The sequence below is a fragment of the Sebastes fasciatus genome, chromosome 5 (genome assembly GCF_043250625.1).
Source record: "Sebastes fasciatus isolate fSebFas1 chromosome 5, fSebFas1.pri, whole genome shotgun sequence".
In the NCBI taxonomy this organism is placed as follows: domain Eukaryota; kingdom Metazoa; phylum Chordata; class Actinopteri; order Perciformes; family Sebastidae; genus Sebastes; species Sebastes fasciatus.
In genome coordinates this window covers 37,369,885-37,385,461 of record NC_133799.1, presented here as the reverse complement: position 1 = coordinate 37,385,461, position 15,577 = coordinate 37,369,885, and the positions used below count along the sequence as shown (strand labels likewise).

The following is a 15,577-nucleotide window of genomic DNA, read 5'->3' as shown; positions in this document are numbered from 1 at the left end:
TGTTGCCTCGCTCCCACTGAATGTTGCATCATTCATTCTTGCACTGGGGACCAGGAGCAATGCAATATCCTTCCTGTATGTACTGTACTACACTATATTCAGATGGGTGAAGATAAAGTCTCTCTCGTATCTCTCTATTAATCAGCTATTTTCATAATCAATTAATTTATCAATCATGAAGCCCAAACATTGGCTGGGGCGTTCTATAATCTGCACTTTTATTGGGACCAGGTTCCTACCTGCGTCTCTACCAGTGGGCAACCTCCGGGTCTGAAAAGTGAAGCCAATGTGGAAGGTCCTTAACGTGCATTCTTTCTAACAGCCAGCAGGGGGCGACTCCTCTGGTTGCTAAAAGAAGTCTGATTGTATAGAAGTGTATGAGAAAATGAGTCTACTTCTCTCTTGATTTATTACCTCAGTAAACATTGTAAACATGAGTTTATGGTCTCAATCTCTAGTTTCAAGTCTTCTTCAATACAGCATGATGTTCATTTAGTAAATTATGGTCCCATTTAGAGTCACATAGACCATAAAGCAGGAGATGCTTTAGGGTGGGGCTACCTTGTGATTGACAGGTCGCTACCACGGCGTTGTCCGGTCTGGGAGTTGTCCGTGGTTTCGTCTTGGAACTTTAACCCTTTCACAGTGTTTTCACTTCATTTACGTTAATTTTAACATTTTGGTCGCCTAAAAATGTCTTGTTCAGCGTTCAGTTGTACTCAGCTCCACCCTCTCGTGTCACTTAGGTTACTCACTGTGTTATTTTCAGGTTTGCATTTGGATTGCCAACCTAACCTGCTCTCTTAACATAGACGTCCTGCCTGTTGCAGGAAAGCATCTCAGGTCTCTTGTTCATTATACAAGGTCGGTTGACGGCTGCACAAAACAACACACTGTTTAACTCTACAGAGAGATTGTATGTGACTCGCAGGAGGCTGCTGCCCCGGGCTACTAGTCCTGCAATGTGGCCACTCGCTCATGAATGTGGACAGTCAGTACAGTATGTATTCATACTGGTGTGGATATTGGATTACTTAGTGTTAACAGTACCTTGTCTATTATCATTTATTTGTATGCTTTTATGCAAAACAAGATGAAATAACCTGATGAAGGTCTGTGTACCGAAACGTTGTTCTAATTAAAATGATCTGACTGCAAGTAAACAGGACCGTGTGCACGAGCCGGTTTGCTCTATGTTGTCGACCTGAGGTCACCTGTCGTCCGACAGGTGTGCAAAAGTTCTGCTCTTTAATGCAAATCAAGATGAAAAGTTCAGCTAAGCTCTCTGTTTTGTCACTTTCCCTCTCCATGTATTTCACTTACTGTCAGAAGTGATCAATGCCATTTCATATTGCAATACTTTCTCATTTATCAATATGCTCCGTCGGTTAAAGGAGGGGAGCACTGCTGCTGGAATCAGCTCTGTGCCTGAAAGGTTACCCTCTTCAATGTGAAAATGTTGCTGTGGAGAGTGAATAAATAACTCTGCCATCCTTCAACAGCTCTCACCAAAGGGCAACTAATTAAGGATGTAAATGATGAGTTTACTGAATTAAAACCCTCATTTATAATTACTATGTGCTAACTTTCATTGCCATTTTAACTTAACATTTGGCTCTTAATCACAGTGCTACATTTTCATTTGCAGAGCACATTATCCTGGGTGGGCCGGCTGAAGTAGCTTTGTTCCATTAAGCACAAACAAAGAAGCTGTATACAATCAGACTGTTGTGTACTGTCAGTGCAGTTTAAAAGATCAGGCAGAGGTGTGGACTCGAGGCTCCTCCAGTCCAGTCAGGAATCTGACTTTGTCCCAGCTCTGTTTAAAAGTTCTTATTGGGAATAATACTTTTTATGGTAAACAGCTATTTACCACATGATTGATTTTGAGTTTAAATGTGTCAGTAGATCAGGATTGTAGTTTTACTGGACCGCTACAAAATGTGGATCTCACTGCATGAAAGTATGTTGTGAACCAAGAGCATGTGTCTCTAGTTAGGCCTGTCACAGTAACTCATTTTGTTGGATGATTTATTGTCCCAGAAATAATTGCGATATTATTGTCATTTTAAGACCATTTTATGCCACTGAAATAATGATTATATGATAGCATAATAATAATGCAAGCAAAAGAGCAATAACTTTAAATTCTGAAAGATATTTAGACATTGGAATTGGAATGTGATACAAATATAAAAATATCCTAAATAGATAAAACATAAAATAAAACAAATTACACAAATTAATCACACATTTTGTATATGTTCAAAATGTATCTTAAAGGTACTGTTCGTAACTTCTTACACGTATATATCAGGTCGGTGTCTCATGCATGTGGCTACGCTGTTCCAACACAAACTACACGGAAGCACCAAAACCGTAAAGTTGTATCTAGTGAAGCCCGTCTGTTAAACAGTGTTAACTCTTCCTGCTCCAGCCTCCCGTCCGCGGCCGGAAGACACAGAGGAGACCGTAGCTTTGGTCTCCAGGGCCGGAGTCTCTGCTGTGCTCTGCTCCTCTGCCTGCCTTCACTCACACACCACGCTCGTTCTCACTCGCTCCACCTCTCACATGCATGCGCGCACACTACACACTGGAGAAGACGGGCCTTGCCTAAATTTAGCGTAACTTTTGAGCATTATTTAGCCTCTTTCACGAGCAAGTATGAAATCGCAATGTAAAAATTGCAATTTCAGTCATGTCCATATATCGTACAATAAGATGATAACGTAGTTATTATCAAGGTCATGTCCATTTATCATACAATAAGTTGATAACGTAATTATTATCAAGGTCATGTCCATTTATCGTACGATAAGTCAATAACATAATTATTAACGAGGTCATGTTCATATATTGTACTATAATTCAATAACATCAATAATGATTGAGGTCATGTTAATTTGTCGTACGATAAGTCGATAACGTAATTATTGTGACATTCTATCAAACAATGTTCTCCAAATGGAAAAATCTAAAAAGTTATTTAACCATGTTTGAATGTTGGACAGGATTTCAATGTTTTTATTGCTTTACAATTGAAGTAACAACTAGAATGTGCTCAGCTGACAACTTTAAATCCAGTTGTGTTTCCAGCTGCAGGGCACTGGGAGCTCTCTGGGGATTCTCACCTTTAGTCTCTGAACATGACCTCTCTGCGGCTGTTCAAACCTCAACAGGAAAGTTGGTTCCTTGCTCCCGTACTCATTCCACTTGCTGTCGAACTACTTTTTAATTGCTGTGCGGGGAAGTTCTGACTCCATCATCATTAGTTTTATCAGCTGCGGAACAAAGTGCTGAAGTTCTGACGTTAGCTGATCTCTGCCCAGCAGAGACTCACCTGTTTCCGGTCTGCTAATTAATGACACTTAACTGCACTGTGCAGTTAAATATGTCTATAATCCCAATGGAGCAAGTTTAGAGACCAGTGTAATTGCGGAACTTGACAGTGACAGGACAAGACACATGTATTGTATAATGACCACGTGTTTGTGTGTGATAACATGGCATCTGTCTCCCAAATGATATGGATGAAATACGATGAAAGAATTGAATGAATTTCTGCTATGAGAAGCAGAACAGGGTTGTAACTTCTGACCACATGTACAGTGATTTGGATGGATCTTTGTGTGAGTAGTTGCATTTGAAAAGCTTCTGACAAGTGTAACGGGACAACCTCCCTCTCATTGTGAATGGATATGTGATGTGATCTTTTTGGTGTTGATAGTAACTTTCCTTTTTGGTGAAATATATATGAAAATGATGAAACCAGTATCAACTAGAATGGCAGTCGAAGAGCGCAGACTTCCGCCAACGCGTGACTTTAAAAACAGATCCCAGATCACAGCTGGCAGTACCGGGAGGTGGTCGGCTTGTTATTAACACGGTGTGTTTCCGTGTAACGTATCAGCGAATGCCTCTCTCAATCAGCAGCCTTGTTATGTCTGTAGAACGTTACCAGACAGACAGACAGACAGACAGACAGACAGACAGACAGACAGACAGACAGTTCAATAATTAAAATTGTAGTGTCTCCTTTGTTTGAAATGGCAAAAGTGATTTGTATTTCTGAAATGCGTCTGTGCCTCCTGTCTCCACCCGGCTCCATGCTGCTGCTGCTTACCCATTGTGTGCAATAATCCCCAGTACCATGTCAATGCTAACACATCCAGCAATACTGTCTCACACAAGCGGTGTTTATAGGACAACTAAACCTTGTGGTGAAGCATCTGCACAGTTGAAATGTGATGAAGTGAGGCATCAGAGGATCGAAAATGAATATTAACACTCCCCATTTCACTGTGCTCATTTTAAATCTATGGTGCTGTGACAAAACAAAATGATACGGTGACAGACACCATGGCAATTAAAACCAAATATTATATTTTCCTGCTATACAAATGGAAATTTTCCTAATAACCCCGAGGCTACGTGAAAATTGATTCACTGTCGAGGCTCTTTGGATAATTATGAACAAAAGCGAATCATTTGTGACTCGGCAGGAAGTTGAAAACCTAATGGAGCTGACTAGGTTTCACTTTGGTCGTTTGAACATATCCCCCCCTGCTCTTTCAGGTATCGCCTGCATCGCCTTGTCATTTGTGGACGCCCATGGTCGTCCCCTTCAGGTTCCAGTCCAGGACTGTGCTGCATCGCAGAGATCAGAGAACTGCACCATTCCCCTTCATCCGGACCATTTTGATGAGCTGACCACTGTGGGTAAAGTGGACTCCATCAACCTCAGCTCAGGTACAGGTGAACACAGCACGGAGCAGATGTAGCCCGACTTCATTTAGCCTGTGTTGTGACATGGCGGATGCTGGCTCTTAAGAGGGGGGTGGTTCGGGTTGGATAGATTAAGGGTTAGGGTTACATGTAGAGTTCTGCTCCGTCCAGAGAAACACTTTAATTTCAGTCCCTAGTTCTTTAGCATAATGCTAAATACACTGGCCAAGTTGGTAAACATGAACATGCTCAGCTTACGGATGTCACGAGGGTCATGAATTGATGGGGCCTTGAAGCAGGAATGCACTTGAATGTCAGAAAAGATGCAAGATAAAGCACAAAATGAAGGTCCATATTCACACATGAATGCAATTAGCATCCCTAATGATAAGGTATGGTAAGCACTGTAAAGTAAACTTATTGAACCCACGCAGGCGAATTATCAGAATCACATTTATTGGCCAAGTATGTGAACACATACAATGAATTTTACTCTTGTTTTTCGTTACTCTCAATGTACATGCAAAAAAGCTGGACAAAGAGATGGGTAAACTAAATAGATAAATAATACTCTTATCAACATATGGGAGTGGACAAATATGCTTGATTTTTGTAAATGTATGTATATGTATTACTGTAAATCAGTTAACAACACAAAACAATGACAGATATTGTCCAGAAACCCTCACAGGTACTGCATTTAGCATAAAACAATATGCTCCAATCATAACATGGCAAACTGCAGCCAAACAGGCAACAACAGCTGTCAGTGTGCTGACTTGACTATGACTTGCCCCAAACTGCATGTGATTATCATAAAGTGGGCATGTCTGTAAAGGGGAGACTCGTGGGTACCCATAGAACCCATTTACATTCACATATCTGGAGGTCAAAGGTCAAGGGACCCCTTCGAAAATGGCCATGACAGTTTTTTCCTCGCCAAAATTTAGAGCAAGTTTGGAGTTATTTAACCTCCCTCGTGAGCGAGTGTGACATGATTGGTACGGATGGATTCCTTAGGTTTTCTAGTTTCATAAGATTCCAGTATCATCACTCTAGCTTTAAAACTGAGTCCGCAACAACCTCAGAAAGATCGATTGTGTTAAAGAAATGATTGCGTTAACTTTGACAGCTCTAATAAACATACAACTATTATGTACATAACCTGACCCGCCAGGTGGTTAGTTACACAGAACCGTCTGAGAAGCCGTCATTGGAAACAGTTTGGAAAGGTGCAGGCACTTCCACAAAAATACTATTGTGTGTTATTGTGTGACTTTGGCGAATCCAAACCAACCAAAGTCACACAATGATGCAAACAAACTAACCGATCGCGGCAACAGAAATCCAGCAACTCCCGTGTTCTGTTTTCTAGTGGCTTTGGCGAGAGTATAGATAGCGGCCTCAGTTCCCTGTTCGAAACACAAACAGAAAGGTAAACCAGTGAAAATATTCTAACTATAACGTACACTTAAAGGTACTGTTTGTAACTTCTTACACTTACACTCTTATAAATCATTGCGGGTCGGTGTCCCATGCGCGCTCGCGTGTGGCTACGCTGTTCCAACACAAAATACACGGAAGCACCAAAACCGCAAAGTTCTATCTGGTGAAGCCCGTCTGGCAAAACAGTGTCAACTCTTCCTGCTTCAGCTTCCTGACCACGGTCAGAAGACACAGGGGAGACAACGCTGTACTCTGCTCCTCTGCCTGCTTTCCTTCACTCACACACCGCGCTCGTTCTCACTCACTATCTCGCTCCACCTTGCTATCTCGCTCCCGTGTCTCCCCTGTTCCTTCTGACCGTGGTCGGGAGGCTGAAGCAGGAAAAGCACAAGCGCGAGCACAGGACTCTGACTTTAGTTGACTTAACGGCCAAGGTGTCGCTGGTAACAAGACATTTCTGATTCTTATAGAGAGTCCCTTTAAAAGGACATTGACTTTTTTTTTTAGTTGAACCTTCTTTAGGTTGTCTATAATACGTTTTGCCGCCGGCCCCGTCCACAGCACTACATTGCTTTGCTCCCACGAAGTAACTCCTGTCTGTTTCTCCAAACTGCGGGCGTGTCGACCGCCATCTACTGTAGATAATACACTGACTATGGATAAGTACCTCACACAAACCCATTTCAAAACACCCAAACCATCCCTTTAATACCAGGTGGCATCTTAAGATGTCCAAGCCCAAGTTGAGGTAATGAAATCTTCAGGGTTATATTCTCAGACTTGGCAAAGCTCCTACAAATCCACAGAAGAGGACATCATACCACAGTTTTCATAGGTTGAGTAGCACTAACCATGACTAGTAAACTGAATTTGATGTGTGCAATCAGTGCAGTTCTCCTTTAGAATTACAATTTGATTATCTTACAAGGTTACAGCAAGTCCCAGGAGTCATTTTATTGTATAAACTGCACTAATTTGAAAATGGATTAATTACAGTAATAAACGTCAAGCTACATCATGGGTAACAGTCCGGCTATTAAATTTAAAGTCTAAATATTAAATGCCCCTAAAATTGAACGAGTAAATCTTTCTGGTAAATGAATACAACTGTTTAATATGAAGAGATTTTTCGCTCCTGGAGGCTAGATTTGTCAATGTGACACTGCATCGCGGGGCCATAAATCAAAATGAAATCATGGTTTTGGGGGCTTATTAATATAATTGTGTTTGTAAAGTGTTAGCCCATACCCCGATGGTTGTGTTGCAACAGGAAAGAAGTGACAAATACGACTCCAGCTGTTTGGTTTTGGGCATTAAAAGTAGAGCCGTCCTTAAATGGTGGGTTTAATTAAATAAGACCTTAAGTGTGCAGTGAGTGACAATCATAATACATGTCCCCATCTGCTATTGTATACTGTTTGAAGACATGTTAATGAAAGGTTACCCAAAATATGAAACGTTTCTATGATGTGGAAATTGTCTGAAACGCTGTAAAAGCGTATGAAGGAAGCAGCAGAGGACAGAAGGCTGGAAGACAAAGGTTGGTGCCGGATCACAGAAATGGCAACGGCAGTCACTCCTGATGTCTAGTGTCTCAGTTATGTCCTTACGGTGAACATGAATATCATTTTTCATCATCCCTCTAAAGAGGAGCAGTATTAAAATGTTATCAGTGAAGTGAAAAGGTGTGAGTGTCTGAGTCTGACAGAGAAAGAGATGTGGATCACCACTGGCTTGTGTTTTTAGATATAATAATATAATATATCATAGTCAGAATACCATGGTGGAGATGATTAAGAGCCTCAGTACTGCTGACCCAATATTAAAGCCACATTTCCCATAAACCCTGCTGCTTCCGTGTTCACACTGAATGTTGTTTCTTGCGAATGGGAGCAATAACATTCTCCAGATGCTATTGATCCTGTTTTAAGAGCTAGAACAGTGTCATGTGCTGAGTCAACAGGATCTTCCTCTTTAATGTTTTGTCTAATGTTATTTTTATCCGGTTGTTTTCATCGGGATGTGTGGGAGTACTAATCACTGGTGTGTCTGCTTGTGTTCGAACAGAGCCACAGCTGTACGTGCGCTTTGACATCTGGGAACAAGGCAACGTCAGCCCCTTACAGCTGAGTGATAAACTGCAGGGGGCGCTGCGCCACGCACTCTGTGACGTCGTCATGGAGCTGAGAGTCTTACCGAATCCTCTTTGTTTGGGGTTGATTTGCCCGGCAACCAAAGCTGAGAGAGAAGAGGCTAAAGGTGAGGTCATCATCAACAAATGTGTATTTGTTTATCCTCCCTCCGTGTTGTGGAGTAGATACTGTATATTCTACCTGTTTTGCAGGGTTCCTACGCAGTATGGAAAAGTATGGGATTTATTTTGGTAATTTCCAGGTATGGAGAAGTATGGAAAAGAGAACGGACTATTTTTTATATTCAAAGAAACATTAAAGGGACTGTTTGTAACTTCTTAAATGTATAAATCATTCCGGGTCGGTGTCCCAGGCGCGCTCGCGTGTGGCTACGCTGTTCAGGCTCAGACTCCAACACAAACTACACGGAAGCAAACCTCTTGGTTGTATCTAGTGAAGCCCGTCTGTTAAACAGTGTTGGCCGCGGCCGGGAGACCGTAGTTTTGGTCTCCAGGACCGGAGTCTCTGCTGTACTCTGCTCCTCTGCCTGCCTTCACTCACACACTGCACTCGTTCTCACTCTTTTGCTCCACCTCTCATGTGCATGCGCGCACACTCCACACTGCAGAAGAGTCAGTTTAGCTCTGAGAATATCTAGTGAATGTTCAGTGGACATTTGTGCAGAAATAACTGCTGCAGCTCCTCCAGACCAACAGAGGTTTCCTATGTCTTGTGAAGTGACGGGGCTCTGCAGAGAGAAACGTTATCGTCTCCGACCAAAACTCCTGTGCCTCCCCTGTTCCCTCCGGCCGCGGTCGGGAGGCTGAGGCAGGAAAAGCCAACACTAGGATCAGCATTGATTCATGGAGAGACCTTCGTCTGGTCAGCTAACATTACTGCCAAGCAGCTGAAATATAGAGTGATATTGTGGTTTTAGCTGACGTGTGTCGCCTCACTGTTTTGAGTGATACTCGTTCATGTCTATGTAGAGCGAGCACAAGCGCGAGCCCGAGCAACAGGACGCTGACTTTCGTTGACTTAACGGCCACAGGTGCACTCAGCCAAACATCAGTGTCTTCCGCTTTCTCTGGGCTCCGTCCTTCTCTCTTTGCTGCAGCTGCTGCCCTCCAGACCAAAACACGCCGGCTGCATACGTCACACACACTCGCGATGCTCGTTCATGTCTATGTAGAGCGAGCGCGAGCAACGGGACGCTGACTTTCGATGACTTCGCTGTTAACAAGCAATTTCTGATTCTTACAAACAGTCCCTTTAACAGAGGATATTACATATCTCAAAAATGTAATACAAATAATAAATGAGATTATGATTTTTATTTACATCATTCATGCGGCCACAATCTGGAATTTGGCTTTTCTCCTTGACATAGGGTTAAACTCAGGGATTTAACATAACACAACAATCTGTTAACTTTCAAACAATATATTCCATTTCAGCCAAATAAATTATAACGGTGCAAAATCCATATTAAACTCACATCCCTCTTCTTTGTTCTGCCTGGAATTGTTTGGAGGGAAAAGGGAGGGTTCAGGCCTGAAGGGCAGAGTTCTATAATCTAGGGCGAGGGGTCGAATTAGGAGTGGCATTCTATACCATGCTTGCAGGTGGGGGTGGAGACTCGTGATTTAACAAAAAGTCCACAATGTAATGTAATCCAGTACACTAGCACACATTTACATTAACTTCTCTCTGACACGCTGCCAACAAAAACGTAACCTGGCTTAACAAAGATATTTTTAATTGAAATTTTTAATTGAAACGCTATTTGTATCATATATGTTGCCCAGGTGTACATGACATGAAGTGTGCGTGCGTGCTACCACAGGCTAATCACACAAATCTCAAGTACATGTTGTGAACACATCCACTATATTTACATCATTGAAGGCCCCCAGTTTCACTGTGAGAATAATAAAAGCTAAGGAAGACAAACTCGCTATTTGCCAAAAACAGTGTCTTTAGCTGCTTGATTATGTTATGTGTTCTTTATTGGTGAAAACATACAAATTGACTTTATTCAGTTATAAATGTTACTTGTTTGTGATCGTCTGTGTCTAAAATGTGTCTTCAGGACTGTTGATTCCTTTGCCTGAGGTGAGAGAATCGAAGGACAGCCCCAGGCAGCGCAGTGGCTCCCGGGTCTTTAAAAGCAGCCCTTCTCCCATCACCTTAACCCAAGCTGTGGGGAGCGCCCCCATCACGGGGACCAGCACACCCGAGTCCACCACACCCACCAGCAAGAGCACCCGCAGGAGCTTCTGGGACATACTGGTCAGTTCCTCCAGAGATTGAAGGCTGTAATCTTGGTGTAGCCCAATCACTGGCTACATTAGAATTTAGTACAAATCTCATAGACACATTATTGTAAATGGGATGTGTAACTGAGTTAAATGAATATTATAGTTATACTATGATTTCCTATAATTTGCTGACTGAAACCACCTACCTATATTATTCACCGTGTTTTCACATGTCAGTTCACCATTTATAGTTTCATAGCAACAGACTAATGTGTCTTGAACAATTATAATCAAATCCTAAATTGATCATTTAAAACAAAAACAAAAAATCTAAGTAAAGTTGCCAATAATAACATTTGGCAATTATTTCTAATGGTGAATTGGTGAAATAATTCTTCAGTTTTAAAATGGAATTAATGATGTGATTTGAGAAAGCTTTTTAAATGACTGTGTTTACTGATGTGTCTGAGTATCGTGTTCCATCTTAAAATGTCTGTTTGCCTGCTTTAATATTTACAGTCTACTCTTTGTGATTGCTATACTTAAGAGTTGGTTGTCTTTAGTTTACAGATGTGGAAGCAGTGTGCCACCTAATAATTAAATGATGCCCAACCCACAGAGCAGCAACTGATCAATGTATTAGTTGATTTGAATTCAAAAACAGAAATGTCTATGATAGTTAAAGTGGCAAACTCCAGACTGCAAACCTCTGATGGGGTCCCAGAGGTCACTTCTAATTCCAATCCTGTTCCCTATTCATATTAACATTGAGGAATACGGTATATTACCAGTTTTTATTATTATGCAGATTAAATCATCTACTGGTCTGTACAACCCATAGAGAGTTGACAGTCTTAGATATTCAGAGCTCAAATTCTTGTCATAGGTCATAGATGCTCATTTTTTAATTAAGCTACCTGAATTATTAGCCTATAGACCCCATTTCTGTTAGGAAACATGTTGGAGGCAGGATCATTCTTTGAACACGTTGGCTAGCTTTTAACAATGTCTTTCTGAATACGTACAGTCACTCACTCTCAGGGACCTTAAGTGTTGGTGTTAAGACAGACACTTATCAAAAAAAGAGTTACAATATCGGCAAAGTGTTTCGGAGATGGAGAGAAAATGTTGCTAATAGTTAAGCTAATGCTAACCGCAGCCAAAGGCTCACGACTGAAGGCTAAACTATTAGCAACATTTTCTCTCCATCTCTCTAACAGTTTAGTCTACTAACAACATTATCGCTCTATCTCTCTATTAGTTTAGTCTATTAACAACATTTTCTATCCATCTCTCTAATAGTTTAGTCTATTAACAACATTATCTATCCATCTCTCTAATAGTTTAGTCTATTGACAACATTTTCTATCCATCTCTCTAATAGTTTAGTCTACTAACAACATTATCGCTCTATCTCTCTATTAGTTTAGTCTATTAACAACATTATCTATCCATCTCTCTAATAGTTTAGTCTATTAACAACATTTTCTATCCATCTCTCTAATAGTTTAGTCTATTAACAACATTATCTATCCATCTCTCTAATAGTTTAGTCTATTAACAAAATTTTCTCTCCATCTCTCTAATAGTTTAGTCTATTAACAACATTATCTATCCATCTCTCTAATAGTTTAGTCTATTAACAACATTATCGCTCTATCTCTGTAATAGTTTAGTCTATTAACAACATTATCGCTCTATCTCTCTATTAGTTTAGTCTATTAACAACATTTTCTCTCTATCTCTGTAATAGTTTAATCTATTAACAACATTTTCTATCCATCTCTGTAATAGTTTAGTCTATTAACAACATTTTCTATCCATCTCTCTAATAGTTTAGCCTATTAACAACTTTTTCTCTTTAATTACAGGTAGCAGAAGATTAAGCTAAACTATTAGAAACGTTTTGTCTCCGTCTTTGAAGCGCCCCACCGATATTTTTGCTCGCTAGAGCCTTGAATCACAGTTTGTCATCTCAGATGTATGCAATATCAATCCTGGCACCCAACAACATAGCAAGATGACATTTTGGATGTGTAACTTTAGCCCAATACTCTGAGTGTTTGCCTCCAGTCTTTCCTCTGTTTTGCCTCCAGCTAACACTGTGACGTAATCATGACGTCGGCTGTAAGGCAGCTTTATTTGTATAGCACATTTCAACAACAGGGCAATTCAAAGTGCTTTACAGAAACATTCAAGAACATTGCGACACAGTGCAAAAGATCATTAAGACATAATTAAAACAGTTATAAAAACATTAAAACATTAAAAATTAGAAAATAAAAACAAACTAAAAATAATAGGGTGTAAAAGGGTGTGAGCCAGTGCATAACTTGAGATCCTCGGATGGAGCGTTGTTGATTGTTCCTACTATACACAGAGCTTTTATTGGGTATTTGTGGCTTTGTGTTCCTGCCTATCCTTGCAGAGTAAACCAGATTCATCAGAGCTTGGGAGCCCAAAGACAACGGATGACATCGTGCAGGAAAAAGGAGAGGAGGGCCGAGCGACGCGACGAAGACACAAGACGGAGAACGTAAAGCAGCAGTGGAGCCAGGAGAAAGCTATGGCTGTCGAGCTGGAGCAGGTCCAGAGGTGGGGGATAACTGGAACTTTAATGTCACTGCATTGAATTATTACCAATGAGTGCTAAAGATTTGACCACAAAAAAATCACCTCTTTTTGCAATTAAGAGTCATGTAGAAAGGATTTCCTAATGTAATGCTAATATTTTATATTACTGAAAGAGAAAAGAGGTCTCTCTGAGTGGGCGGGCAGTGTACATGTTTGATTGACAACCCACTGTACACTACGTATGCAGCAACCAACTGGCAGTAATACAAATTTCGAGACTAGCTGGTGAACATAGTGGAGCATTTAGCAGCTAAAGAGACGGATGTTTTTTTTTCTCAGGAGTTGGTGGAGACCAAACACAGAGCTACAGTAGAGACAATGTTGGACTTACATTCATCGATTGGACTCAATGCAGGTTTTCATGTTAAAAACTGCTACGGCTGATTAGCTAATAAGCTATCTAGTCTTCAGACTGACTCTAGCACTGCAGTTTTTCCCTGGTGGGTTCTTGTTTGCTTTTTCAAGAAGCCAAGGACACATTCATGTGGGTTAGTTTGTGTTTTACTGTTAGCTACCTGTACTTCTCTATGGTGTGCACATTTATTATGGTCTATATATAAGGATGTGTTGTTTTCTCCTACATCCGTTTTAACATCTGGCCAGGGACAACAGATACACAGAGACTACAGTGCCATGGGTAGTGGCAGTGTCATGAATTTCCTCTAGAGCACTAGCCTGAAATCTCAGCACCTGTCAAAGAAATCACTTATTGACAGCGACCAACACACCTTTAAACCATTCAGTGTTCCGGCACCTGTTAAAATGTCCTAATGCAGTATAGGTGTTTGTGGCTGTGTAGGAGGCAGGTGTCTCAACTGGAAGAGGGAGATGCAGGCACTCTACACCCCGTCTATCAGCTTACCTGCCAGCCATGGATCACTTTCATGGCTAATCTTGGTAAGTGTTATTTTAGTCTGATATTTTCTGCCAGAATGGGAAAAAAAATGATTTGAGAAAAGACTGCATCTTCTGACGATGAGAGCTTTTCTATTCCGTATGCTGAAGTATCTCTCACTATCGGTATCTCTTTCTCTCCTTCTGACCTGGCTGCTGGTGAACAGGCTGCCCCTCCATTCAGCAGTGCACGGCTGAAATGGCTTCGCACTTCCTGCTGCCTTCCATCTTGGCAGAGATTGTCAGTTTGGTCAGTTCACTGGCCAGCGACACAACAGTGAAGGCATTTGAAAAGACACGGTGAATTGTTTGTACTGTTTACCGGGGGGAGAGGGGGTGTAAATTCTGTACATAATACTACAATACATAACACAATATATGTAGAGAAATATAAGTAAATAAAAAGAACAAATGATAATATAAGAAATTTGTACAAATATTTGCAATAAGACGTGCAATATATAACATACAATATATCACAATCATGGTTTTGTCTGTTTCTTAAACCTTTTTAGCTGTCCCCCATCTGGAGACATGTTCGTACCCCTCCCTCTTGTCCAGAGCCTCAGCCAGCCTCCAGACGCTACAAGGAGCTTCATTCTCATTGGCCGCAACTTCCACCAGTGGCACTGTAGCACAGAGCAAGGTAACTGCTAAAGCCAGCGTCTCTAATCATTCACCTGCTGCCGATGCTACCCAATGCTCTTCCTCTGCACTGCTTATAAAACTGCACAGTACACACAATATTATCAACCCGTAATGCAACATGATCATCCATAGTCACTTTGGTTTCTTTTGAAATACTCGCTCATGCCCGTTTACTTCTTTGTTTCCAGTTTGTAAGTTTTGCGTGTAGAGGCCAAGTCCTAAGAAGTAACTACAAATACAAATTCAAAGACAACTGCAACAGCAAATTCATTTAGTACTTTTATATATCCATGACATGGGTGAATAAGAAGCTAGCAAGTGCTTCATTTAAAGCTGAAGGAGGCGAGATTGGAGCAAATCTGATTTAAAAAAAGTTATTTTTATAAAACGGTCGCTATATCGTGACCGTAGTTCATGAGACAGGTAATCTGAAAACAATCATGTGCCTCGGTGTCCTCCGGTGTCCTCCGGTGTCCTCCGGTGTCCTCCGGTGCTCCTAATGGCATCTGCAAGATTTCACAGACCGGAGAGCTGAGAGCTGAGAGCTGACCTGGGGTCTGCTGTCTAGCTACCGTCTATGAGACAGTCAAATACTCGCAAACTCCGACCGAACGGAAAAAATGTTTTGCCTACTGGAGCTTTAACAAGATTTTGACCTCTACAGTATGTTAGGTTGTTTTCTGTGTGTCATCACAATGTTAAAATTACAGAACAGATTTCCATGAAACTTCATGGACTAAACTGAACCAACCAAGTAGAGTAGTGAAGCTGTCCCAGAAATATGATATTCCTGCAAATGGCCAATTGAAGGTGTAAATTGTAACAATAGCCTTGTTT

The 15,577-nt window shown here is 41.1% G+C and overlaps 1 protein-coding gene across 1 annotated transcript in view; it reads left to right on the top strand.

Annotated features, from left to right (window-relative positions):
- Window positions 1-15,577, top strand: part of szt2 (SZT2 subunit of KICSTOR complex) — a 151,860-nt gene that overhangs the window by 84,131 nt on the left and 52,152 nt on the right. The window contains exons 52-58 of the mRNA XM_074636837.1: window positions 4,576-4,749; window positions 8,239-8,430; window positions 10,396-10,595; window positions 12,993-13,159; window positions 13,998-14,095; window positions 14,260-14,392; window positions 14,608-14,738. Of these exons, the coding sequence (XP_074492938.1) occupies window positions 4,576-4,749; window positions 8,239-8,430; window positions 10,396-10,595; window positions 12,993-13,159; window positions 13,998-14,095; window positions 14,260-14,392; window positions 14,608-14,738 (1,095 nt within the window). The remainder of the gene's footprint in view (window positions 1-4,575; window positions 4,750-8,238; window positions 8,431-10,395; window positions 10,596-12,992; window positions 13,160-13,997; window positions 14,096-14,259; window positions 14,393-14,607; window positions 14,739-15,577) is intronic.